This window comes from Mustela putorius, unplaced genomic scaffold, assembly GCF_011764305.1.
Source record: "Mustela putorius furo isolate JIRA1106 unplaced genomic scaffold, ASM1176430v1.1 tig00003909_pilon_pilon_pilon, whole genome shotgun sequence".
NCBI lineage: Eukaryota > Metazoa > Chordata > Mammalia > Carnivora > Mustelidae > Mustela > Mustela putorius.
Window position 1 is genome coordinate 29,546,684 of NW_025422057.1, and position 24,792 is coordinate 29,571,475.

General features: G+C 52.7%; 1 protein-coding gene across 8 annotated transcripts; it reads left to right on the forward strand.

Annotated features, from left to right (window-relative positions):
• HPS1 (HPS1 biogenesis of lysosomal organelles complex 3 subunit 1) lies at positions 1-24,739 on the forward strand. Of its 8 annotated transcripts, none has more exons than XM_004749522.2 (20): positions 1-85; positions 1,593-1,707; positions 3,320-3,427; positions 8,277-8,414; positions 8,627-8,769; positions 9,042-9,150; positions 11,271-11,431; positions 11,911-12,013; positions 12,596-12,694; positions 12,802-12,871; positions 14,678-14,733; positions 15,983-16,150; positions 16,246-16,425; positions 17,394-17,455; positions 17,976-18,110; positions 18,191-18,256; positions 19,352-19,496; positions 21,579-21,692; positions 23,455-23,537; positions 24,032-24,739. In XM_004749522.2, exons 3-20 carry the CDS (start codon positions 3,320-3,322, stop codon positions 24,192-24,194), a joined length of 2,103 nt encoding a protein of 700 aa, XP_004749579.1. In that variant the 5' UTR covers positions 1-85; positions 1,593-1,707; the 3' UTR covers positions 24,195-24,739. The 8 variants fall into 8 exon arrangements, with proteins under 8 accessions (XP_004749579.1, XP_004749580.1, XP_004749576.1 ...); XM_004749523.3 differs by having other exon boundaries at positions 24-85; positions 1,602-1,707; XM_004749519.1 differs by lacking the exon at positions 1-85 and adding an exon at positions 92-326.
• Positions 24,740-24,792: the final 53 nt, after the last annotated feature.

Sequence of the window (24,792 nt, forward strand, 5' to 3'; positions counted from 1 at the left end):
CGGGGCGGTGACGCGAGAGGTCACGTGATCGCACCCGGAAGCGCTCCCGGGGCACAGGCTGCTGGGGGGTGTGCTGCTGCCGCCGGTACGTGGTCCTCGCCCTCTTTCCGAGCGCGGCTCCCCGCGGCCCCTCCGTGGGCGGCGGGACTTCTTGAGCACCCCCCCGGCCCGCGCGGCCCTCCGGAAAGTGGAGGCCGACCACACCCCGGCCGCATGGACCCCGCCCTTCTGGCCTGGGTCTCGCTGCCTCACCTCTCGGAGCCTAAGTTTCTGCAGCCACGGAGTGGGGCGTGCACCCCCAGCCGGGCCCGCTTCCCAGGGCAGCTGTGAGCTTTGCGGGGGCTTGCGGGGGGCTGCAGACACTGTGGAGTGCGGGGCGCACGGAAGGCTGCCGTTGCGCGGGCGCCCCGCGGAGTCTCTCCCGGGTCCTCCAGCCCAGCAGGGGCCACGCGGGTCCCGGTCGGAGGGGAGCACCCCGGGACAGAGCTGCTGGGAGACCAGCGCGGCGGCCCGAGGGCGGTTTGCTGGGGAAGGCGGTGAAAATGGGGCCGGGGCTCTTCCCCACGTTGGGCCCGCGCCATCTGGAGCTCCAGTGAGGCCTGTGTTACCACTTCGGAGCAGCATAGAAAGGGGAACAGGGAAAGCACGAAATGACACCGGCGAGGTTCGCTTTCCAACACTCATTTGGAATAAAACAGTAGAACCTCATGTCCGCTGAAAAGCATTTCCACTTTTCTGTGAATATGTCATTAAGGCCAGTTATGCTGGTGATTAGCAAGTCTCAGTTACGCTCCAGAAGAAGCTGAGCTCCCGCTTTCCTTTCTTGCCTCTTACTTGCTTACAGTGTTCAGTTTCCTAGTTAGTTTACAGCTTTATGCTGTTCTGCCTTTCATCATCCCAATGTGAATAATTCTGGAGCCAGTTTAGTTCACCCTGTTATTTGACAAAGGGAAGCTGGGGAACAAGGGAAGGGAAGCCCACTTCATGTAAGAAAGCAGAGTTTGCTAAGGGCTTCCAGCCTGGTTATTCTGTCTTCCCCTACAACCTTGTAGGGAGGTAGAGCAGGGGTTTGAGACGCAGGCGTTTAAGTGCCTTGGCCAACTCAAAACTAGAACCAGGTCTCTGGTGCCTTCTGTTTTGGTTTACTTCATAATCCCAGGATGTCCCCTCCCTTCTCCTGGGACCGGTTCCCTGTGGGGCTGGATGTGCTGTGCGGTCTCCAGTCACTCCTGGCAAGCCCCTTGGGGCTGCTCAGAGTGGGTTTGCAGACCACACCAGAGGTCTGAGTGACCCGTGGTAAAATGAGGGTGCCTGGAAGGAAACATTAGGCAGGAATTAATGGTTGTGGGTCCCTGCTATGCCCAGAGGACTGTGCTGGCCAGGTTCGTGTTCTCAGTGGCGAGAGGATGGGGGTGGATGGGATACAGGGCACCCCACACCTCCTGGCTGTGGAGTGTATGTTCTGAGGAGACTCCCTAGGGGCCAGAGAGAGACGTTTGACCTCTGAGCCCTTCACCAGCTTGTCCTCCCAGAAATGGGCAGCAGGCAGATGAGAGGCTCTGCTGGCCCTCATGACTTCTGTGTGTTATAAGCATTTGCAGGACCCAAAGAGATGCTGCGCTGCTCTGCGTGAGCTGGTCATCGAGTCTGCTGCGGCCCTTTCAGAACCTCTGGCTGGCTGGGAGCTTCGCGGTGCTCCTTGCCAAGGTAGGTGATCCTGCCTGACCTGAGGGCAGAACAGAGGCCCACAGTACCCCGTCCAGGGCTGCTTGGGGGCAGCGGGCGGTACCCACCAGAGCAGGCAGTGGACCACTTCACACTCTTGCTCTCCCCCTTCTCCGCCTGGGGTTTAGTGGTTCCATGGGAATAGGCTGCCTTCTTTGTTCACTGTGGAGGAACCACCTTGAGGCCAGGGGCTCGGAGTAGAGTTGATAAACCCACAGGAAACTGGGGAGGAATTCAGTAAGTGCCACCAAGCTGGGAGCTAGGGGATTCTGAAGAGTGTCACTGAGTCCAAGACCTCAAGATGCTATGATCCTGCTTGAAACTGGACATCCACTCATGGGGCAGTCGGAGCAGAGTTTTCTGGTCATGGTCACATCTGGGCACACATACAACATGATCTTGTCCACGTGGCACACCAAGGGGCAGGTGAAGATGAGAAGCCCCTGCCTGCCCTTTATTCGGCTACAAGCAGATGGCTGGAGAGCTCTGGCCTCCCCTGGCTTGGTCAGGCTTCCCCAGGGTTGAGAGGATGGATGTCCTGCCGGCCCCCGAAATGAAAAGCACAGTGTGGGACACTCTGGCTCAAGAAGCTTCCCACTGTGGGCGCCTGGGTGGCTCAGTGGGTTAAGCCGCTGCCTTCGGCTCAGGTCGTGATCTCAGGGTCCTGGGATCAAGGCCCGCATCGGGCTCTCTGCTCAGCAGGGAGCCTGCTTCCTCCTCTCTCTCTGCCTGCTTCTCTGCCTGCTTGTGATCTCTCTCTGTCAAATAAATAAATAAAATATTTAAAAATAAAAAAATAAAAAATAAATAAAAAATAAAAAAAAAAAGAAGCTTCCCACTGAGGAATAATGAAACACATTTTGTATAATCAGGCATTAATATGTGTGACACAGAACGTGTGGGTGGTGGGACGGGCAGTTTTGGGGGGCCAAAGGCACTGGTGGGTGTGGCTGAGGAAGCAGCAGCTACGGGAGTGTGAGAAGGAGCTGTGGACAAGGTTAGGCAGCCTGTTCCCCCCAGAGCAAAAGGAGCTCACGAAGGAAGTTATGTCATGCTGAACCCACTCCTGGGGGCTTTGAAGCTTGTCTTCTGGGGCTGTTTTTGTCTCGAGGAGAAACACATTTCTGAACTGCCCGAAGGGAGGTGCGCTAGCCTCCCTTCATCTAGACCAGGTACCGACGGCCACGAGCCACCACACTGCCTGTCCTCCTGGGCGGTTCAGCCTCCGTCCCGGTCAGGAGTGGGGTCCTTCCGTAGGTTTGGTGCAGGTAGGCCCCTATGCGTCTGACGCTCTGGCGAGAGGTGCGGGAAAACACAGAAGCAAGAGCCCCAGCCTTCGGCCTAGTTTTCGATCCCAGGGCCTCTGAGCCGTGCTGAGTCCTGCTCTAGAAAGTGGGAGTAACTAAAGATTCCTACATCCTTAGGTGGTTCTGAGGGTGTGACAAAATAACAGCAGGAAGGCCCCTGCTGTGGGACCTGGTGCCCTGCGAGGGCTCAGTGGGTACTGGCTGGGGTTCTCATCTCTTCGTTACTCAGGCTGAGCTTCTGGATAAAGAGGCTGGGAGGTGACCTTGCCTTTGCTTCTCCCTGGCAGATGAAGTGTGTCTTGGTGGCCACAGAAGGTGCAGAGGTCCTCTTCTACTGGACAGATGAGGGGTTTGCAGACAGTCTGCGGCGGAAGTTTGGGTTTGAGGGAGAGGAGGTGAGTGCCGGGCCAGCGGGGCATGGGAGGGAACAACAGCCCAGAAGTACCAGGTGGCAGGAGAACCTGCCCCTCCCCCGGGGCTGTACGTGAGGTCTAGGCTCCTGCACATCCAGCTGCTCATCGTCAGCAGTTGGCCTCTTGGTCCTCTTGAGTTGGTGACCTCACCCCTCCTCTACCATAGAGTTTTAATCACCCAACAGAGAAATTTGGTGTCCTCATTTCCTCTCCCTAAAAAGTGTAGCATAAACTTAACCCATCAGTTTTCTAAAGCGTACATTAAGGTATAATGGACTTACTGTACACCGAACGCTCTCAAAGGGCAGTTGGAGATAAGTGCGTGCACATGCGCTTGCAGACACACACACACACACACACACACCTGTGATTCTGTCACAATCAATAAAGTATACATATTGGTCATCACAGAAGTTTGTGACCACACCCTCGCCTCCCCCAGCCTGGGCCATCACCAGTGTGCTTTCTGTCCCAATGGAGGAGTTTGTGTTCTGTAGGTTTTTATGTAAATGAAGTCATGTAGTATTTACTCCAAGTGGTTTTGGGGTAGCTTCTTTCTGTCAGCATAATTTTGAGATTTACCCATGTTGTAGCGTGTGTCGGTAGTGTGGTCCTTCTGACTGTTGAGCAGGGGGTCTTTGGGTATCGACAAGCCATGGCTTGTGTATCTGGATATCTGTTGATGGTAACTGTGTCCCACTTTTGACTTTTCCCGATAAAGCAGGTGTGAACATTCATGTGCAGTCTCTCTGTGGACTTTACCTTTCACTTTTCTTAGGGAAATACCTAGCACAGAAGGACTAGATCATGAGGTGCATGTGAAACTTTGTAAGAAACTGCCAGATTTTGCCAGAGGGGTCGCAGCACATCAGAGCCCACTACTCAGTACGAGAGTTCTACTTCCATATCCTTGCTAACACTTGCTGTGGTCTTTATAATTTTAGCCATTTTAATAGGCATCTCCTGGGTCTCATCATAATTTTCATGTCCTGTTGGCTGATGATTTTGACATCATTTCATGTACTTACTTTCCCTCTATGTCTTCTTGAGTTGAAGTTGGTTCACATCTTGCCCGTCTTTTTATTGGGTATGTTATTTCTTACTATTCTTAATGAGTTTTGAGAGTGTTACATAGTTTGGGTGCAAGTCCTTTATTCAGTAAGTATTTTACAAATATTTTTTTCCAGTCTGTGTGTTGTCTTCACATCCATTAACCAGTATTTTATAAAGAGCAGATGTTTTTTATTCTGATAATCTTTGTCCAACCCAAGATCCGAGAGTTTTCTCTGTATTTTCTTCTAGAAGTTACATACATATATATATATATATATATATATATATGCTTTTTTTAAGCTTTCTTTTTTATATTAGGTCTCTTTTTTTTAGCTTTTATATTAGGTCTAATGATCCGCTTTGAATTTTTGTATATGATGTCAAGTGTGGATTAAGGTTTATCTTCTGCATGGAGACATCCAGGGTAATCCTGAAATATTACAGCATGGAGATAGTTGTCATTTTCACTCATAATTTCTACTCTACATTTGAAAGGAGTGATTAATTTTGAAAACTTTTTCCAGATGAATATGGGGTTAAACATATTTGCAGGGAAAGCAGTAGAAAGCATCCCAGCACTTCTGCAGCAGCCCCGACAGGTGGCTTGCCTGGCCCCTTCTCGCTCTGCTGGGCGTAATCACCGCTCAGCCAGTTCCACTTCAGCAGCTTAATCCGCCCAACATCCCCACTATTCTTGTCCCCATCTTTAGGAATAAAGATATCAGAGATCATGACGTTTTAGTGGTTTCCTTTAAGCTAAAAAACTGGTCTATTAGGCTCTTTTATTTTTAGCAGTCAATATGTACAGTATTTTTCTTTTTTGAAGAGAGAGAGAATGCAGGTCGGGAGGGGACAGAGGGAGAGGAAGATGGAGAGAATCTCAGGCAGAGCCTGACATGGAGCTCGATCTCGGGACCCTGAGATCATGATCTGAGCCGAAATCAAGAGTCAAATGCTTAACCGACTGAGCCACCCAGGTGCCCCAATGCATATAGTTTTTTAAAGAATTTTTAAATATTTTTGTTCTTAACCTACTATTTCAATCAGGTTAGCTGAAGAAGCCAGCTGTCAATAGACCTCTGTATCCCCAGAACCTGCCGTAACATGAACAGAAAGGCACTCGGTATATCAGTGAATGAATGGATAAAACAAAAGAAGCAAGTTATCTGATTGTGTTTATCTTCCTCTTTATTAAAAACCTTGTAAGGGAACAAAATCCCAATTTTTTTTCACTTCCTAAGTGATTACTGTAAAGAAAAAAATGCCTTTAAAGTTTTATTTTTATGTACACAACGCTATTTTTTTTCCTGATTCTATAAATAACATGAATTAATTGTAGGAAATTTGGAAATACAGAGAAATCGTTTTTAAATGACCCATAATTCTAGTACCAGAGCCATTAGCTCTTCTATATATTTCCTTTGGGTCTTTATCTTTTATATGTAGTTGGGATCATACCACATTTACAGTTTTATTTTCTGTTTTTCCACTTTCCATTACATCAAAAGCATTATTCTTTTTTGTTAAATATTCTCAAAAGCATAAATCTTAGTGGAAGCATTATATCCCAGTGTATAAATAAATGTATCATTTATCCGACCATTTTTCCCATACTGGGCACATATATTGCTTCTAGTTGGCTAAAACTGTTGCTGCAGGGAACACTTATGCTTGAGTTTGATCCCACATCTCATTATTTCCTTCAGATAATTTCCTATAAATAGAAACGTTGATTCAAAAGCCATTCAAAGATAATAATGCACCACTTTATAATTCCAAGTAATAGTAATTCCTTTGCACTCTGCCTACACCAAGTATTTTTGTCTTCCCCAACCTTTAAAAAAAAAAAAATCTCACAACACCTGCAGGAAAAGCCACTCCTTTAAAAACGAGTTGCTGTACACAATCCAGATTTTTAAGCAACTTTCTCTTACCATAATCTATTCGTGGCAGTTCAAGAAAATTGTGGCACATGAGTAATTCAACAAACGTTTGGCTCTGTGGAGGGATATTCATTCAACGAATATTAATTGAGAACCTACTATGTGCCAGCCTCTTGGGGTGAAGCAGTGAACACAGCGACAGGATCCTGCTCTCGTGGAAGTTAGGGCTACAGAGGGAGGACAGAGAGTGAACAGGGTGCAAAGAAACACATGAGTTCAGGGAATGTTAAATGCACCAAAGAAGTTAGACCATGTGGGGTGGGAAGTGATAGGGGCAGGGTGGCCAAGATGGTCAGAAAAGGGGCCATCTGAGCTGGGGCCCACGAACCACCGCTAGCGGGACCTGAGCAGAGCTGGAAGGAAATCCATCCTGCAGCGCTGCCTCCCGCTCCTGTTTGTAAATGCTGCTTATTGCCCGTGGTTAGGTGCCTGTTTTTCTTTTCAAAGCAAGGTCTTACTTCCTCTCCTTTCTTTCTTTCTTTTTTTTTTTTTTAATTTTTTTTATTTTCTTATAAACATATAATGTATTATTAGCCCCAGGGGTGCAGGTCTGTGAATCAGCAGGTTTACACTTCACAGCCCTCACTATAGCACATACCTTCCCCAATGTCCATCACCACACCCCCTCATCACCCTCTCCACACCCCCCTCCCCCTGGCCACCCTCAGTTTGTTTTGTGAGATGAAGAGTCTCTTATGGTTTGTCTCCCTCCCGATCCCATCTTGTTTCCTTTATTCTTTTCCTGCCCCCCAAGCTCCCCACGTTGCATCTCCACTTCCTCATGTCAGACTCTTCTCCTTTCAGATTTCACAAGCTCAAAGTCAGGATTTGGCGCGCTCCATGTTTCGGTCAAGTCTGTGCAGATTAGCGTGGGGAAGGGCAGCTGTTCTCCTTTCTTCCCCTTCCAGTGAGGAGGGTTTGGGGGTGCCCATTCTGCTGGCTTTATGCCAGTTTTTTCTGCAGATTTTCAGCAGCTTTGTCCAGTTTCTCTTTGGCTTTCTTTGTTTTGCTCCTGATTTTGGAGGGCAGAGAAAATGGCTGGAGGAAGAGCTTGGAAAAGTGAAGGCTGGCTTGTTTTGGAATACGGGACGGTACAGAAGCATAAAAAATGGGGTGGGGGGGCGTCTCTCCTACTCTCTTGGCCAGAAGGAATACTGTTAACAGCGTTACACTGACTTTTTAAATATTATTTCAATACTTTGTTTTTTCTATGTATTTTAAAATACTGTTCTCAGCGATTTTTTTTTTTTTTTTAAGGTAACATCAGAGGAATTTTCCATGTCCTTGAAACTTCCAGTATTTTAGGTGGCTTCACATTCTTCCTTCATTTAGCTGAGCTGTTACTTATTTAACTGTTGACCTGGCACTGGGCATTTCCGGTTCTTACAGTCCCTTGCTGCTGTAAATTATGCTGTAGTGAGCATCTTTGTGCGCTTGCCTTTGCCCTATCCCTGATTGTTGTCCTTAGGATATGTTCCCCCGAGGCCGACCAAGTGTAACAAAAAGCACAAACTCAGGGACACATAGGGAACTTCCTCAGAGTTGGTCAGTTCTCCATTAAATGCCCCCCACATTGCACTGTGGAGATGGCCTGAGTCCTTAATGTTTCCTTCTGGATTCAGAGCCAGAAGGGCACAGGTACCCCAGCCTCTTCTAACTAGCACCAGGGTGCTGGGGGCAGTCTCCTCTTGCCCCGCTTCCCTGTCAGGATGGTGGTACCTTCCAGGCAGGTCTAAAACAAGGGACACCCTTGCTAGCAAGGCCTGGGTCTTGTCCATTCCTTTTGTCGCCAGGGTCTGGCACTCTAAGAGGTGTTACTTTCTGCCCTCTTGCAGCTTCCCGCCCTGGAGGACCAGCTCAGCACCCTCCTGGCCCCAATCATCATCTCCTCCATGACCATGCTGGAGAAGCTCTCAGATACATACACCTGCTTTTCAACGGAAAATGGCAACTATCTGTACGTCCTTCACCTGGTGAGTGTGTAGCCCCGGGGCCCATGTTCCTCTTCCCTCAGTGCCACGGGCCATCCATGAGCCTTTCCCTTGAACTTCAGATTCTCTTAGAAAGCAGAAACCAGCCTGTCAGATTCCCCCCCGGGGATCTAGGCCTCCCCTCGCTCTCCTCCGGGATCAGGCCAGGTGAGGGGTCTCTGGAGCTGGCTGACCCCAGCCCCCTTGGCCCGCAGTTTGGAGAATGCCTTTTCATTGCCATCAACGGAGACCGCACGGAGGGCGAGGGCGACCTGCGGCAGAAGCTGTGTGTGCTCAAGTACCTGTTCGAGGTGCACTTCGGGCTGGTCACCGTGGACGGCCAGCTCATCCGAAAGGAGTGAGTCCACTCTGGCTGACTTTGTGTCCTGTGTCCATGTGTGAGGGAAACCGAGACGTGTAGTGGTTTACTCGGGCGCCTGCCTCCCGGTTCTGTGCCCATCCCACTCCAGGGCCACGGCGCCGCCTGGACCAGCCCTTCCATGCTCAGAGGGCTCTCCCACTTGTCGTCTCGAGTGGCAGGTGCCTGCCCAGCCCTGGTGGTAACTCTGCTCCTTTGGTGGATGGTGGGCACGGGCAACTTTCTCAGGGTCTCTCCTGCTCTGCCCCCAGGCTGCGGCCCCCTGACCTTGAGCAGCGAGTCCGGGTGTGGGAGCACTTCCAGAGCCTGCTGTGGACGTACGGGCGCCTGAGGGAGCAGGAGCAGTGCTTTGCCGTGGAGGTGACTACTGGGCGCGGGAGGCCTCAGGCCCCAGGGGTGCCGGGTCAGAGGGCAGAGGAGACACACCACGGCCCCATCATGAGTGAGGTTATGACAGACCCTCAGACTCTTACCTTTAGAAGGTTGCTGTCTGTGGCCGCATGGTGGGTTAGATGCTCTGGTGGGGTTCATTTTAACACAATTTGGGGTCACAGTAAATTATGGAAATTCTGAAGCTAGCTCCCTCCATTCTGACCGCCCCCTTCTCCCCAAGAAATTATATTGAATCGAAACTAGCGTGGAAAGTAGTGAAAAATAAACAGCCCTACAGGGAAGATGCCAAGTGCAGATGGTGGTAACACCGCCACCAGAACACTGACTTAGGCCCTCAGCAGCTGCGGAGCTGAGCCGGAGACTCCCAGGTCAAGCTCCCACGGAGGAGCTCAAGGGGTCCCTGCAGTACCGCTTCTGGCTCCCTGTGGAGACAAACACAGATTTCCTCCTTTGGGGCGGTTCTCACCCTCAGGGTATATCCGAATCATCTGGAGGGCTTGTGAGAGAAGGGTTTCAGGGCCTCACTTTTCCCATGGTGGGGTGGGGTGGAGATTCTAGAATTTGCATTTCTGATGAGTTCGCTGGTGAGCTGATGATGCTGATCCCGGAACTGTACTTTGAAAGCTCCTGCCTTAGAGGACAGGTTCGGAGCAGCAAACAGCAGCTCACAACTGACAGATGCACCAGGACACAAGCCAGCACGAGTGAGAGGAAAACCAATCACCAATAGATTTAGACCCCTAGGAGCTTGATATACTTGGATTATCGGTCCAGAATGTAAAATAACTCTGAAATATTTAAAGATTTTAAAGCTAGTTGAGAACCCATATAGGTATTTTAGAAATAAAAACAATTATTAAAATAAAAACCTCAAGGGATGGGTTAAATCGTGGATGAGACATAACTTCAAAGAGAATTAGTGAACTGGAAGATAAATCTGAAGGATTCGTGTTCACACCCTGCTCACTTACTCCTCTGAGAAATGTACAGTTCCTACTACATGCGAAGAGTGTGCCAAGCCCCGGGAACAGAGAGTAAAGACACTGTCGCTGCCTTTGAGAGGAAGTCAGCTGTACACATATGCCTGAAAATACAATCAAGCATCCTGGGTGCTGCCATATTGGTTTTCCATCCAAATCCATGGTGGTGCAAGCTCTCTTTGAGACATCAGGAAAGTCTGATTGTAGGAGATGGCCTGTGCAGTTAAGATAAAATCCACAATTCTTCCAGAACCGACCAGGCCCTGGATGACCTGCCACTGTGGGACTCACCCCCACCTCGTCTCATGCCCTTCTGCCCTTTCTCACTGTGGCCTGGCCCCCCGGGACTTCTTTTGCTTTCAGGTGCACTGGACATTTAATTCTGTGCAGTTCGGTAGTCATTAGCTACATTTGGCTATTGAACATTTGAAGTCTAGTTTGCCCAAATTGAGTTATGCTACACATGTAGAATACACTCTGAATTTGGGTGACTTTTAGTATAAAAACAGAGTGTCAAACATGCCTTTAATAATGCTTCTATATTGTATGTTGAAATGATAAGATTTTAAGTATATTAGGTAAAATAAATCATTAAAATTAATTTCACCTATTTCTTTCTACTTTTTAAATGTAGCTACTAGCAAATATTAAATTATTCCTAGGGCTTTCCTTCTATATTAGTTGGACAGCACTGCTCCAGACTTCCCACCTCAGGGCCGTTGCATATGCTCTTTTCTCGGCTTACAGGATTCTCCCCCTCCACTCTGTCTGTTAGGATTTCTAGTTCTTTAGAGATCAGTTTAGAGGTCACTTCCTCAAGGACACTTTCCGAGGACACCCTACCCAAGTAGGTACCAGGTGTTTCCTACACAGCACTTAACTAGAGTTGACGTTTCTCTTGTCTCTTTCCTTGCATATTGTCTGTCTCGCCCCCCTAGAGTCTAGTGACCGGACCATATGACCAGGAAGGCTGACCCGAGTCACCCTATCCCCTAGTGTCTGGCACGTAGTGTGCGTTCAGCATGGACGGAGTGAGGAGACCCACCAGCCTGGGCCTGGAGCAGGGGTGGATGGTCAGTGACATGGCTTCCTTTCCCTGCCCTCTAGGCTGTGGAACGGCTGATTCATCCTCAGCTCTGTGAGCTGTGCATAGAGGCCCTGGAACGGCATGTCATCCAGGCTGTCAACTCCAGCCCTGAGAGGGCCGGCGAGGAGGCCCTGCACGCCTTTCTGCTCGTGCACTCCAAGCTGCTGGCCTTCTACTCCAGGTGAGCCCTGGTCCCGGCAGCAGAGGCCCAGAACCCTAACTTCCCCCCAATCCCCAGCTGAAAAAGCACCACCTCCCCAGCCAAGAAGACCTTCAAGATGTGTCTCTTCCCTGAAGCCTCCTTAACTCTTTCGTTCTTAGCCCTCTCAGCTTATTCCCTTCTCTGAGTTAGGTCTTCCTGGAACACCGTCTCCGAATCTGAATTCCAGAACTTCCCCATGGGCTATATAACTGGTCCCAGGTGGTTTCTCATGGGTGGTTTTTTTTTCTTTAACACAAGCTTTATTTAAAAAAATAATGAACTGATTAATTTTATTTGTACCTTGCCTTTCTTCAAGAAGGATGAAGCCAGCTGACACGTTCATAAATTCCTTGAGAGCAGGGACTCTGCTCCAAACTCCCTTAACCTGCCTGCCCCGCGCCCACTATTACCTGCAGGGGGCGCCAGTGTGCGCTGACAGCCGCCTGCTCTCTCTGTAGCCACAGTGCCAGCTCCCTGCGCCCGGCTGACCTTCTTGCCCTCATCCTCCTGGTCCAGGATCTCTACCCCAGCGAGAGCACAGCGGACGATGACAACCCTCAGGTCTTGGGCCAGCTCACGGGGGAAGCTCCCAAACCCAGTCTGGAGTGTGCTGGGCAGGCCACCTGGGGAGGCTATGTTTCTGCATCACAGTTCTGGGCCAGCGGGGGTGCTATAGGCCTTGACTTCCTGCTGTTTTCAGGTGTAAGAGGAATTCTAGAATGATGTGGTTTAGTCAGTGAAAAGAACAGACTTTTGGAGTCCTTGCCGCTCTAGACCTGAATTCCCTTCTCTGTGCACTGGGACAAGGGTTGTTTGGAGGAGTAAAGGGGACAGCTTACCTAGAGCCCAGCCGTGCCTGGGGTGCTTGGTGGGTGCTAGCCACTGTCCTCGCCCACGCTGACCCCACTGTCAGTGGCAGTTTGGTTACCACTGTGTTGGAAGTTCGGACATTTCAGTGGTTCTGGAGAAAGACTAGGCCACCTGGAACTGAAACCCGGTGGGAAGTGAGGACGCCCACCCATGGATGCGTGGTGGCGGGAGGCACCAGGGTGGGAGGGCTGCGGGTGGAAGAGCTGGGCTCCGATGGGGGAGGGGAGGAGCAGATCAGAGGGGCTCTAACTAGGTTTCCCTTGCCCATGGCAGCCTTCTCCCCGGAAGCCCAGGAGCAGCCAGAGCATCCCCATGCAGCAGGCCAGGAGCCCTGCCTCCACAGCCCAGGCCAGGAGGAGCTCCACGGCAACTGTGTGTGCTGTCTGCCTGCTGCGTGGAGGGGTGGGGGGCCCAGGGTCGAGCCCCTCAGGAGAGGCTCTCCCAGCCCTCAGCCCAAGATGCCCTCTTATCCCTTCCAGGAGACCGACAGCTTCTCCCTCCCTGAGGAGTACTTCACGCCCGCACCTTCTCCCGGAGAGCAGAGCTCAGGTGAGACCTGGGGAGGAGCAGGAAGGCGTCAGGGGTGGGTGGGAGGAGCCCAGACACAGACACCGGGATTCCCAGAGCGCAGGGTGCTGCCCTGCACCACTCCCAGCTCCAGCCTGGATGAAGCACAGCCACGGAAATGATTCTGTGTGACAAGCAGATTTCATTTAAAATTTCATCTCCCATAAGTGTAATTTCTGCCCCTTTTTTGGTAATTAATTAATAGTAACTAAAATTAATAATCATTTCCTTTCAAGTATAATGATTTAAAATGTACATATTCAATTTCTATACCTTACTTGTTTTTCTGGAAGATGTGAGTGGGTAAACAGTAAAAAGAAATGGAAAATATTCAAAATCTTGCTAATGAATAGACAACATTGCCAAGAACAAAGATAAGCCAGAATCTGTACTGTTGACGTCCCTCTGGGTGAGCATCAGGTTGACCTCTGAAGTTCTTAGGGAGAAGGAAGGATCCCATCACCTAACAGAGGAAGGCCAAGATTTTAGAAGACACTTCTCAGGAACTGAGTTTTGAAAGGAGTTTACTGTGTGGCGTCCTTAAGCCAGTTCTTAACCCTGGCTACACGTGGGAGCCCACCAGGTGGCTTCAGCCAGAACGGTGAAGCTACAGTCTGCAGGCTGGGACCCAGGTGTGAATGCTTCTAGAAACTGGCCCCATGAGGCCGGCGAGCATCAGAGTGGGAACCAACCCTGTGCACAGATTCAGGTTAGCACAGTGGTTCGAAGCCCTGTTACACTGTGGGCTTACTTAGGGATCTTTAAAAACTACTGAAACCAGGCCTGCCAGTGCCAGGGATTTGAACTTAATTGATCTGGAAATGTGGCCTGGGCATCAGGATTTTCAAAAGGTCTCATGTGCCGCCACAGCTCGAAACCAGTGGGTTAGATGTTCTTAACAGTAATTCCGTGGATGGGCTTCAAGCAGCCTGGGATCCCCGAGAGCCCACACCAGCTCCTGTAGCCTTGCACATTCCTCTGGGCCCAGGGTCCATAGCTACCCTTTGGTCTCTAAATTCCCCGTGAGTCCAGAACACATCAGGAGACACCACTTTGGGGTCGTCACCAAAGTTCCTTTTTCTTGTAACTACTCGCTCTCCTCATCCATCACAATCTTCCTCCTGGCCTCTTTCTCAGTGGTTAGTTTCTATGCCTCCGAGCTGTAAATAATGCCATTTCACAGTGCCTGGAACTCCCCACTTACAAATGGCTTGAGTCGGACTCGTTCATTTGTAAATCGGGTGTTCAAAACATGAAAACGGGCTTCCCTACAGAAACATGATTACAAATGATAGCTATCTGCAATGAAATATAAGGGAGCACTGTATTATTACAAACAGGTAATATTTCAGATCCGTAGTGGGCTCAGTAGGTTTTCTGGGAAAGGGAGGCTGCTGCGTTCCCTGCGCATAGTGGGTGCTCAGTAGAAATTTGCTGATTGAGTAAGTGTGCTGCCTCCTGGGGAAGAGGCACTGTGGTATACAGGAAGAAACGGAAGGCGTGAGAGGGTATTCAGGGGGGCCAAGAAGGGCCATGCCCCCCCCCGCCCCTGCCGGGTACATCGTCAGGAGCCCACACCCAGCAGCTGGCCTTGGGGGGAGCGTGTCTTCCACAGGCTGCTTGGGGACTGCAGAGCACACCCTGCACTTCCAGCCTGGGGTCCGATGAGCAGGGCAGTGCAGCTCCAGCCACGTTCTCTGCCGCACCCTCCCCTTCTGACCCGCTGCTGAGCCATTGTTCAGGCGGCATTCACGGTATTTATGTTCTCTTATGGCCCGTGTCCTGTAGGTAGCACTGTCTGGCTGGATGAGGGCACCCCACCCACGGATGCTCTCCAGGTCCAGGTGAGCTTCTCCTGCGAGAGGGAGGGTCCATAGGCACCGGCTGATTTGAGACGCTGTGGTGGGCCCTGGGGACTCCGAGGTGTCTCCTCCCTGTAACTCCACACAGGGCCAGCCCTCCTGCTGCCACCTCGGGGCTGGTCAGTGTGGGGACAGAGCTCATCCCAGAGGCTGGGGCCGGGTGGTGGGCGGCCCCGGAGGGGCAGGTGGTGGGCGAAAGGTGACCTCAACTCCGGAGGACTCCCACCCTCCTCACTGTTGCTGGGACTGAAAGTCCAGCTTAATTGGTGTTGACTTTTTCAATTAGAAAGTAAGTATATTTGTTGTAGAAAAATTGGGAAATATGAAAGTATGAAAAGCAATGAAAATCACTCAATCAGTCTTAATCCTTCATTCAGATGTTAATTTCTATTAATATTTTGGGATGTTTCCTTCTGCCTTCCCTCTGACCTGTTCACATATGGACATATACACGTGTGTATGTATATTTACACACTACATGGTTGGTTTTTTTTCTTTTACCAAGTTTGAATCCTAATGTCCTTCATTACGCTGTTTTCCTTAAGCATTTTCCCGTTTACTCCGTGCTGGTCTTCAAGGGTTAAGAGTCCGTCACGTGCCTCTATTAATTATTTTAGCGGATTCCCAAACAACTAGTACATTGTTGCTAGGTTTGGGGCTATTCTAGAACAGTAAGACTGCAGTGCCAAGTTCTCGTGGCATCTCTGGTGATTTCCTCAGTTCTCTACTTTTTCCCACTAAAGCCTTTCTTACTTATTTAGTAAGGCTGGATTCTTGCTCAGTTAGTCCTCTCACGCCTCAGTCTCCCCCCGAGACCAGCAGTCCAGATACTCTGAGGATGGGTAGAATGACGGCGTTATTGACAGGCCTTCGCCCCAGTGAAGGCCTGGGAGGGAGCTCCCCCCACCCCCAATCGTTCCTGCCCTTTTAGTCTCTTTTCTGCCTCCCACCCCAGGTCCTGTTCCCCATGGCCCCTGCTTGCCATCCAGTCCTGACTCTGGGTTGAATGGCTCCGAGGACACAGGGAGACCAGCAGGGGCAGTCCTGGAGCTGCTGGGGCCGTGGTAACAGAGCACAGGGGTTGAAGAGCTGGGTCTCTTGGAGTGAAAGTGTCTACCCCCATGATTCACAGGGACAACAAATGGGCAGCTATGGTGGGTGCATGAGGCAGAGGCTGAGTGGCCCCCCCGACCGGAGCCCTCCCACAGACAGCTCTTCTTCTTCTGCACAGATAGCTGAAGACACCCTCCAGGTGCTGGACTCACCCTCCCCAGTCGCTTCCGGTCCCAGAAGGATCTTCCTGGATGCCAGCATCAAGGAGAGCCACTGCCCCATGGTGCCCCACACTGCATACTTTCTCCCCCTGTGGCCAGGCATCAACATGGTGCTCCTGACCAAGGTGGGAGTGACCCTCACCTCCCTCAGCAGTGCCGCAGCCGGGACACCTCACCGCAGGCTTCCACTGTTCATCCCGCTCTGTGCTGCTTCCCGTAGGGCCCCAGCACCCCCCTGGCTCTTGTCCTATACCAGCTGCTGGAGGGGTTTTCCCTGCTGGAGAAGAAGCTCAAGGAGGCGCAGGAGACCGGGAGCACCCTGCGGTCCCACCCCCTCATGGGGGACCTGCGTCAGAGGATGGACAAGTTTGTCAAGAATCGTGGGGGGCAGGAGATTCAGGTGAGACCTGGGTCCCAGGTATGGTGGCCTCTGGGAGAGGAGGCAGGGCCGGGGCGGCAGGGTCTGTTCTGCTCACACTGGGAAGGGAGCCCCACCGTGGGCCCGTGATCCTTGTTTTCCACATCAGGAACTGATAACAGAAACGTGACAGTATTTTCAGAGCATTTTGATGTGAGTTTGGTAGAACACGAGTTGGATTTCCTGTGCTTTATGTGAGGAAACCAGAGCTGAGGTTACTGGCAGGCAGATGGCAGGACCAGAGCCTGACTCTAGGCCACCGTGAAGGCCAGCGGCCTGTCCCCGGCGTCCCTCCTGTGTGGCAGCTCATGCCAGCGTGCGGGACGCCCACCCCCACCTCAGGTGGGAGATGAGACCGGGAGAGGCCTAGATGGTAGAAACGCCCAGTCTCTGCCAGGAGCCTAGCAGGAGTTCAGGAGGGGTGGGTCACCTGGGAAGCAGCTGGTAGTGCTTGGGTCCGTCTGAGGACCTGAAATTCACTGTGGCTGCTGTACATGGGCGTCTGAAAATGAGAAGAAGGGTTGGAGGAGACGGAGGAAGTGAGTGAAGCTCAGACCCAGATGGACCCAGACTGTGCAGTGAGCGTGGGGGTGGGGCGCACAGTCCCCCTTTACGGCGCTCGCCAGTGCCTGCCCCATGTCCGCTCCTGTTCAGGGCGCTCGCCTGTCCCCTAACAGCTTTAGTTCACGTGTCTGTGCCACTAGGCAGTGAGCCTGCTCTTTAAAGAAATGCCCACTGGTGTGTATGGTGGGGTGTATGGTGGGGCGCAGAGAGCTGGGGGACTTGCCAGAGAGCCAGCTCGGACTGTGTGAGGGCAGCTGCATGCTGAGACTAAATACTGAAGCAGATGAGAGGTGTGGGTCCTTCCCAGAGCCCGACATCACAGGCTTCTCCCCGAGACCTCACTATCGGGCCGTCAGCGCAAAGCCAACATGTCCCATGTCCTACAGAGCACCTGGCTGGAGTTCAAGAGCAAGGCTTTCTCCAGGAGCGAACCCGGATCGTCCCGGGAGTGAGTGGTGGGCCCTGAGGATGGTGGGGTGGGGGAGTCATTTGGACAGAGGGGCAGGTTCCTCCAGGCCAAGAGGGAAAGGATGCTCAGGAAGGTGCTCAGGAGGGCCAGGGGCCTCCCAGAGAGCAGAGTCCCACCTGCAGACACTGGAGAGGGGCTGGGAGGCAGGGGGGCTGCAGGTGGAAGAGGGGGCCTTGAGGACTTAACGTGGGATAGGGGCTTAAGTTCCCACCCAGCCTCAGCCCTGAAGGGTGCACTTTCCCTCATTTCCCTGTAAAATAAACCGTTGGTGGGGAGGGGCAAGATTTCAGGAGCTTCCACCCAAGTACTGTATCCCATGGTGGGGGAACTCAATCTCTGAGGGCAAGGGTGTGCTTCAGCAGCTGTGTCTGTTACCGGTCAGGTGACCCTGACCCAGAGGATGAAGTCCAGTGGGTTGTAGGGGTGTGTCTTCAGCACACATGCAGACAGCCCCCTCCAGGGCCCTTCCCACTGTCATGCTCTCTTCTCCTGGCACCAGGCTGCTCCAGGCCTGCGGCAAGGTGAAGCGACAGCTCTGTGCCATCTACCGTCTCAGCTTCCTGAGCACGGCTCCAGGCCGGGGGGGCCCCCATCTGCCCCAGCAACTACAGGACCAGGTCCAGACCATCATGCAGTAAGTGTGGGCACCCCCCCCCCCGCCCCCGTAGCTGGACCAGGAGCCACACCACACCCACCTCCCTGCTTCCCTGACAGAGAGAAGCTGATGGACTGGAAGGATTTCTTGTTGGTGAAGAGTAGGAGGAACATCACCATGGTGTCATATCCTCCTGCCTGAGCCCCTTGTGTCCGTCTGTCCCCCGCACCTGCCCACTATGTCAGAGTGCGGGCTTTCAGGAAGTAACAGATATGTTCCACCAGCTCAGCATCTTTTCTCTGAAGAATAGGAGATACTGTCATGGGTGTCTTGTCCGTAGGAATGCTCCAGGACTGAAAGTTCCCAAATCCCTGCTGTCCCACAGGGACTTCCTAAAGGCTTTGGAGATTGTTTATGTTGACATTGTCTGGCCAGCAAAGTGGTAACAGGAGGGGCAGGGGTCCTGGGACATTCCAGGAGGGGCAGGGGTCCTGGGACATTCCAGGAGGGGCAGGGGTCCTGGGATCAGGAGAGGCAAGGTTCCTGGGGTCAGGTGGGTTAGAGAGGCCATGTCCTCCTTAGGAGTCACAGAACACAGTGGGACGTGAAGGCTCTGAGAAGGCCTGCACCAAAAATGTTTATCTGTTTAAAAACCACTGTCCAAGACCTATCTGACCATTTACCGTGTAATACTAGTTCTGTTGAATACTGATTTTCCCTGCAGCTTTTTATAAAGCAGCTTTTCCTTTGTGGAGAGGTCAGTATGCAGGTGAAAGGGTAATAGAGGCCCTCTTTAGCCGCCACCCTGCCCTGTTGGCTGCTCCCCCTCCAGTGGGAACCTTCCAGGTTCACGAGGTGAAGTGTGGAGAGATGAACAAAACCACGCCTGGGCCGTCAGCTAGGCTCATTTATCAGAGGGGTAGCTCTGCTGCCCCACCAGCCTCACCTTTTATGTGATGTAAACTCATCTCTCGTGAAAATGATAAAATAGGAACACTCACTATGCCTATTGGGTCTAGAAACCCACAGGTTAGATGTGCTAGTGTCAAGGGATCCATTGTACTTGCTTCATAGAATTTCACAGTGTTGGGGGTTCAGAGGTAAAGAGGTCTGGGAAAACAGGGACCCTAGGGGGTTGGCTGGCATGGCAGCTGTGGGGACAGGTGGGCACAGCAGGCCTGCTCTCTGGACTCCACTGCTTAGCCTTGCCAGAAGCCTAGGTGGAGGGCAGAGTTACCCCTGCCCCGGTCCCTGGCTTTCACCTTAACCCCGACCTTCACCTACCTAGAAGACTTCCCAGGCTTGGTACATTTCATCTACGTGGACCGCACGACTGGCCAGATGGTGGCCCCTTCCCTTAGCAGCAGTAAGAGGATTTCGTCGGAGCTGGGCAGGGGGCCGTTGGCCACGTTCATCAGAACCAAGGTAACCATTGCCTGGCCCAGGTAACTCTTCACCCCTGTCAGACAAGATGTGCTGGTCTGACCCCTATCCAGAAGAGACTGATGCCTCCCCACCAGAGGCTCCCCTGAGGCCTTGGGCCCACCCCACCTTAACCCTTACTGTACTCTTCTGTCGGTGTCTGCACCCAGCTGGTCTGCAGGCTCCTGCCTTGGCACCCAGGGCCACATGGGCCTCAGTCGGTGTGGGGGCACCTTCCTGGGTGTCTTCTAATGTGCCCGAAGGAGCGTGTCTGGGTAGTAAGGTCAGTTGGGGCAGCAGCTAGGCCCTGACATTGTGCTTGGCATAAATAAATCCCAATAAGTATTTGCTGCATGAATTCAAATGGAAAGAAGAAATGCAAGGTCATTCAGTTTGGATACAGGATTTAACACTCGGTGGTTCGCACTAAAGAAACATTCTCTGGGGGTTCTTGTATTCTCTTTAACAGACTCTTTCGTGGGAAACTAGTGTATTTCTATGTAGTAGGTAGCATGGTATAAACATAAATTAGATAGATTCATCTCGATAAAGCATATGCTAATAGGTAAAGTCAGGAGGAAGACAGAAGGTGGGTTGGGCTCTGCTGTTCCCTGGCCGTGTGGCCCGGGGCATTATGTGGTCTGAGTGTCCGTGTGCTCATCTGTGAAGGAGGCTACTGACACTGTTGATGTCCACACGTGGCAATGATTACAGACCCGCGAGATGCTGCGGATTAAATACTCAGCTCGGTACGTGGCACAGAAGAGAGACAGAACTCAGGGAACAGTTGCTGGTACCCGCCTCCCAGCCATCTGTCGGGAGATCCTTGTGGTTCTCTGGCTGCATTTCTTTGCATTGTTTTTCTGTGCGGTTTTTTGCCATCAGTCATAGTCATGCATCATTCCGTAGGTGCAATTGTGTTTACCCACGTTTTTGCTTTCTATCTGATGCATTTCCTCATGTCATTAATTCTTTATCAACGTGATTTTTAACAAGTCCACAATAGTCCATCATGTGGCTGTAACATAATTTCCTTAGCCATTTCCCCAATGTTGGACAGTTAGAGTGTTTCCAGGCTCTCGCAGTCATAAATAATTCTGCAGCACATACCTTCGTGCATCCATCTTTGTCCTCGTCTGATTATTTTCTCACTATGGATTCCCAGAAATGGAATTACTAAGTCAAATGGGAGGAATGTTTCCAAGGTTATTGATACACATTGTCAGATTGTTTTCCTGAAAATACAGCAAATCCCCAAACGTGTTTGCAGATGTAATTAGACATGACGCTGTGGTCAGGTTGGCTGCGAATCATGCATGCTTTCCACAAAGCTCTTTGGTACGAGAGCTCATCAGGCCTTTTCCAGTCTGGGAAATGGAGGAGTCAGGCTGTCCCCGCTGTCCTCCCTTGGGCAGGTCACAGGTAGCACCAGGAAGTCCTTGATTAGGCAAGAGAATGTCACCCAGGGGATCCAACGCACATGGTCCCTTCTGTGTGTTTCTGTCAGATCTCTTGGTGAGTCCTGGTTGGGACTTTACCCTGGAGCAGAGGACATGCCTCGCTTAGGCTCCTCTGTGTTCACATGCCCCGCAGCACCTTCCTGGCATAGAAGCTATGCCAGATGCCTGGCCCTGGAGGGGACCAGGTGGGCAGGTGGTCCTGGACAGCAGGAAGGGTTTCCAGGTGGCCATACCCTCGTCTCCTGTTAACTAACCACATGCTTGGCTGTTTTCTGGGCTGAATGATCAGCTTACTAGTTTGTGGCTTCTGTGCATGGTAAAGTTAAGTGAAGTATTTTTACGTATATTTTATTGTTGTAGTAATGGTGGCAGGGGGAGCGGGTAGTCCACCCACCCACCCGATAATGATTTGTTTTTGAGCTCGCACTCTTGATCTAGGCCGTGCCCCTGCACTAAGGAAACAGGTGAGCTGGAGCAGCCGCTGGCCTTCCAGAAGCTCCTCCTGAGTGCTTTTCTTCCCGCGGCAGGAGCCTGAGCCCCGGGCCCACTGTGAAGAGAGAGCCAACCCCGCAGGCCTGGGGAGGCTGTCGGGGCTGCCACAAGCACGTTGTCCCCCTGTCCCCAGGTCTGGGCTCTGATCCGGCTGGCACGCAGATACCTGCAGAAAGGCTACACCACGCTGCTCTTCCGGGAGGGTGACTTCTGCTTCTCCTACTTCCTGTGGTTCGAGAACGAGATGGTGGGTGCAGCCAGGTCCTGGGGCAGGACTTTCCCAAAATGCTTTCCTCTCTGTTCACTCCAGGATCCCTTTCTTCTGCACTGTGTTCAATCTGTCTCTTCATCTCTTCTCATCCCTAGTGGAGCTGACAGGGAGCCACAGCCGTTGGGACCCAGACCTCAGAGGTCCCATGTTCAGGGGCGCTGTGTGACCCTCCAGCAGCTGTCTGAATGACTCATGCTGTCACTCAAGGCAGCGTCCAGGTCGCACATGAACACATGGACGCGTGCCCGGTGAGAATGGCTGCTCACGCATGCTTCCGGCCACCCTTACGGAGCATGGCATGCTGTCGCTCCCGCTGGAGAGGCCAATAAACCGGGGTTCAGAGCAGTTAAGCAACCTGCCCAAGGTGAAGAGGACAGTCCGGCCTCCTGGCCCAGTACTTCCCTCCCTAGCCCTCACAGTTACCCCAGTGTAAGGACAGGACTATTTATCTCTCTCTCTCTCTTCTCTTTCTTTCCTGTTTCTCTTTGATGTCTCCTCACTGGTCACTCGGAGTCAGTGTTCCAGCTCTCCCCATTCCTTCTGCCCCTCACGCCCCTCCACCCCCACTGAACCCTGCCCTCTCCCACTCCTGGCACCAGCCCTTCTTCACTCTGCCATGAGAGTGACAGCCAGCACCTTCGAGAGTGCAGGCTGCTTCCTGCGTCTTTCACAACCTCCCGTCCCCCCAGCCCGTGCTGTGGTTGGGTTATTAGCCCCATTTTACAGAGAGAGACACTGATGCGTGGAGATCAAACTCCATGGCCAGGGCCACCAAGGCCATAGATGAAACAGCCGGAACCCAAGCTCAGCTCTCCTGGCCGACAGGCTCCCATCTGTGCTCCAAGCCTGGGATGTGTGTACAACCTTTACCTTAGCTTCTGTGTGTGTGGCTGGCCCGACGGAGGGACAGACTGAAGTAGGGCTATGGGGGGCAGAGCCAGCTGTGGAGGCTGCCTGCACCTGTGCCATCCTGGGCAGCCACCAGGTGCTCTGAGCACACCTTCTCACCTGCAGGACGGGCCCCGCGGTGCCCACGTGAGCGTGGAGACGATTCCATGACCGTGCCCAACACACAGTGGCTGCCCAGTGCATCTTAATTCCCTTCTCCTCCTCATCCTTTTTTTAAGATTATATTTATTTGTTTGAGAGAGAGTAGAGTGAGAGGGAGCAGAGCAAGAGAGCATAAATGGGGGTGGGGTGCAGAGGGGAAGCAGAGTCCCCACTGAGCAGGGAGCCCGATGTGGAGCTTAATTCCAGGACCCTGGGATCATGACCTGAGCTGAAGGCAGACGCTTAATGACTGAGCCCCCCAGGTGCTACCTTCTCCTCCTCATCCTGCCCTGGAGACTATGGTCACTTTCACAGCACAGACTTGGGCCTTTTGACAATGCCTAGCCCTTCAAAACCCTGCAAGGCCACCTCCCAGGGTCACGCTCCCAGTAGCCATCCCGAGCTCGTGCAGGTCCCTGACTTAGGTCCGCGCACTGAGGGGAGTGAGAGCCTCCCCACGTGCACCGGCCAGGACACTCAGAACTTGACATACGTCACCTCCAGTATCCGCCGGGAGGTTACTCTTAGTTCCACTTCACAGATGAGAAAACGAGGTAGGAAGAGGCCCAAGCAGCAAGCAGCCACCACGCGGGCTGAGCCAGGCTTTGAACTTCGTGTCCAACTCGGGCTCGTGATCTGTGCAGCACACTACCACCGCCCCGCATAAGAGCTTCCTCCTCTCCCGCAGGGGTACAAACTGCAGCTGATAGAGGTGCCCGTCCTCTCGGATGACTCGGCGTCCTTCGGCGTGCTGGGAGGAGACTACTACAGGTGACCGCGGTTCACAAGGCTGCGGGGAACGGGGGGTGCCCTGACGAGTGCCCCTCCCCTACTGGGGAGCAGCTCATCCTTCAGGAAAGCCCCCCCGGAAGTCCTAGGTGGGAGCTCTTTGCTGCCCAGCCCCGTGTTCAGCGAGAGTGGGTGGGTGGGCGCACACCCTGTTTCTACCTGTCTCTGGCTGCCACACTGTTGGCAGCACCCGCCGGCGTCCGTGCTAGGCCTTCAGCCTTCCCCACCACCTCTGTGGCTTCCCGTGGCTCAGACATGGCCGTCGGCAGACCCTGCGCAGGACTGGGAACCCAGAGGGGTGGAGTGTGCAGCCCCGGGGCCATGCCTCGTGCAGTTGGGTGGGAAGGCTTCCCTGGCCAGGTGCTGGGGCCTCGCCAGGTGACAGTGCCCATGCTGGGCCAGAGGGTGTGGGAGACGCCTGTGTCCAGGAAGGCTGCTGTGGCCTCATTCCTGAGTCCTGTTCCCCCTTTCTCTAGGAAGCTCCTGCGCTACTATAGCAAGGGACACCCTGCTGAGGCCGTCAAGTGCCACGAGCTGCTGGCTCTCCACCTGTCGGTCATCCCCACGGATGTGCTGGTGCAGCAGGCTGGCGAGCTGGCCCGGCGCCTGTGGGAGACCTCCCGCCTCCCTGTGCTGTAGGCTGGTGCAGCCCGGGTGTGCACCCCTGGTCCCCACGCAGAACAGCCACCAGGGGTGGGACAGCCCCCTGGGTCTCTTAAAGAAACCACCTAGACTAAGGCTCCCCTCCAGGTACCAAACCCCCAAATTCTCTTTGGAGGAGGTGGGAGGTGGGAAGGGTCCTTTGTTCTCCTTAAAACAACAGTGGCTGTGAAGGTAGACCTGGGGCACCTGCTTTCAGAGCTGCCTCTCCCTGTATCCCCAGGAGACGGGGAGTCCCCGGTGCCTGCAGGTGTCCGAAGATCCCTCCTTTAGGCTCCTTGGAATGGAGAAAGAGCTTCCTCAGGAAGCCGGTTCCCTCCCCAAATGCAGGGTGCTGCCTTGGCTGGATGGGAGCTCCCACTGGGTCCCTTCCTCTCTGCAGTTCGGGGTGGGTTTCCTACACCTGCACCCCATTCCCCGCCTTCGGAGGGGTAGCACCGACCTCTCAGCATGGCTGGGTGGGTGGCCCGGGCCACGGTGTGAGCTCAATAAACACCCCCCGTGGTTGTTGCTGTTCAGCCGAACATGCCTGGTCTCCTGGGATCTTCCTGGTGTGCAGAAGTCCTGGCCCCTTCAC

What these genes read in the sequence shown, in the direction of transcription:
- HPS1 (XM_004749519.1), top strand. Translation starts at nt 214, where the DNA reads ATGGACCCCGCCCTTCTGGCCTGGGTCTCGCTGCCTCACCTCTCGGAG. An exon ending in ACATGGTGCTCCTGACCAAG is followed by an intron (nt 16,151 to 16,245) that starts GTGGGAGTGACC and finishes TGCTTCCCGTAG; the next exon opens with GGCCCCAGCACCCCCCTGGC. An exon ending in CCACGTTCATCAGAACCAAG is followed by an intron (nt 19,497 to 21,578) that starts GTAACCATTGCC and finishes CCCTGTCCCCAG; the next exon opens with GTCTGGGCTCTGATCCGGCT.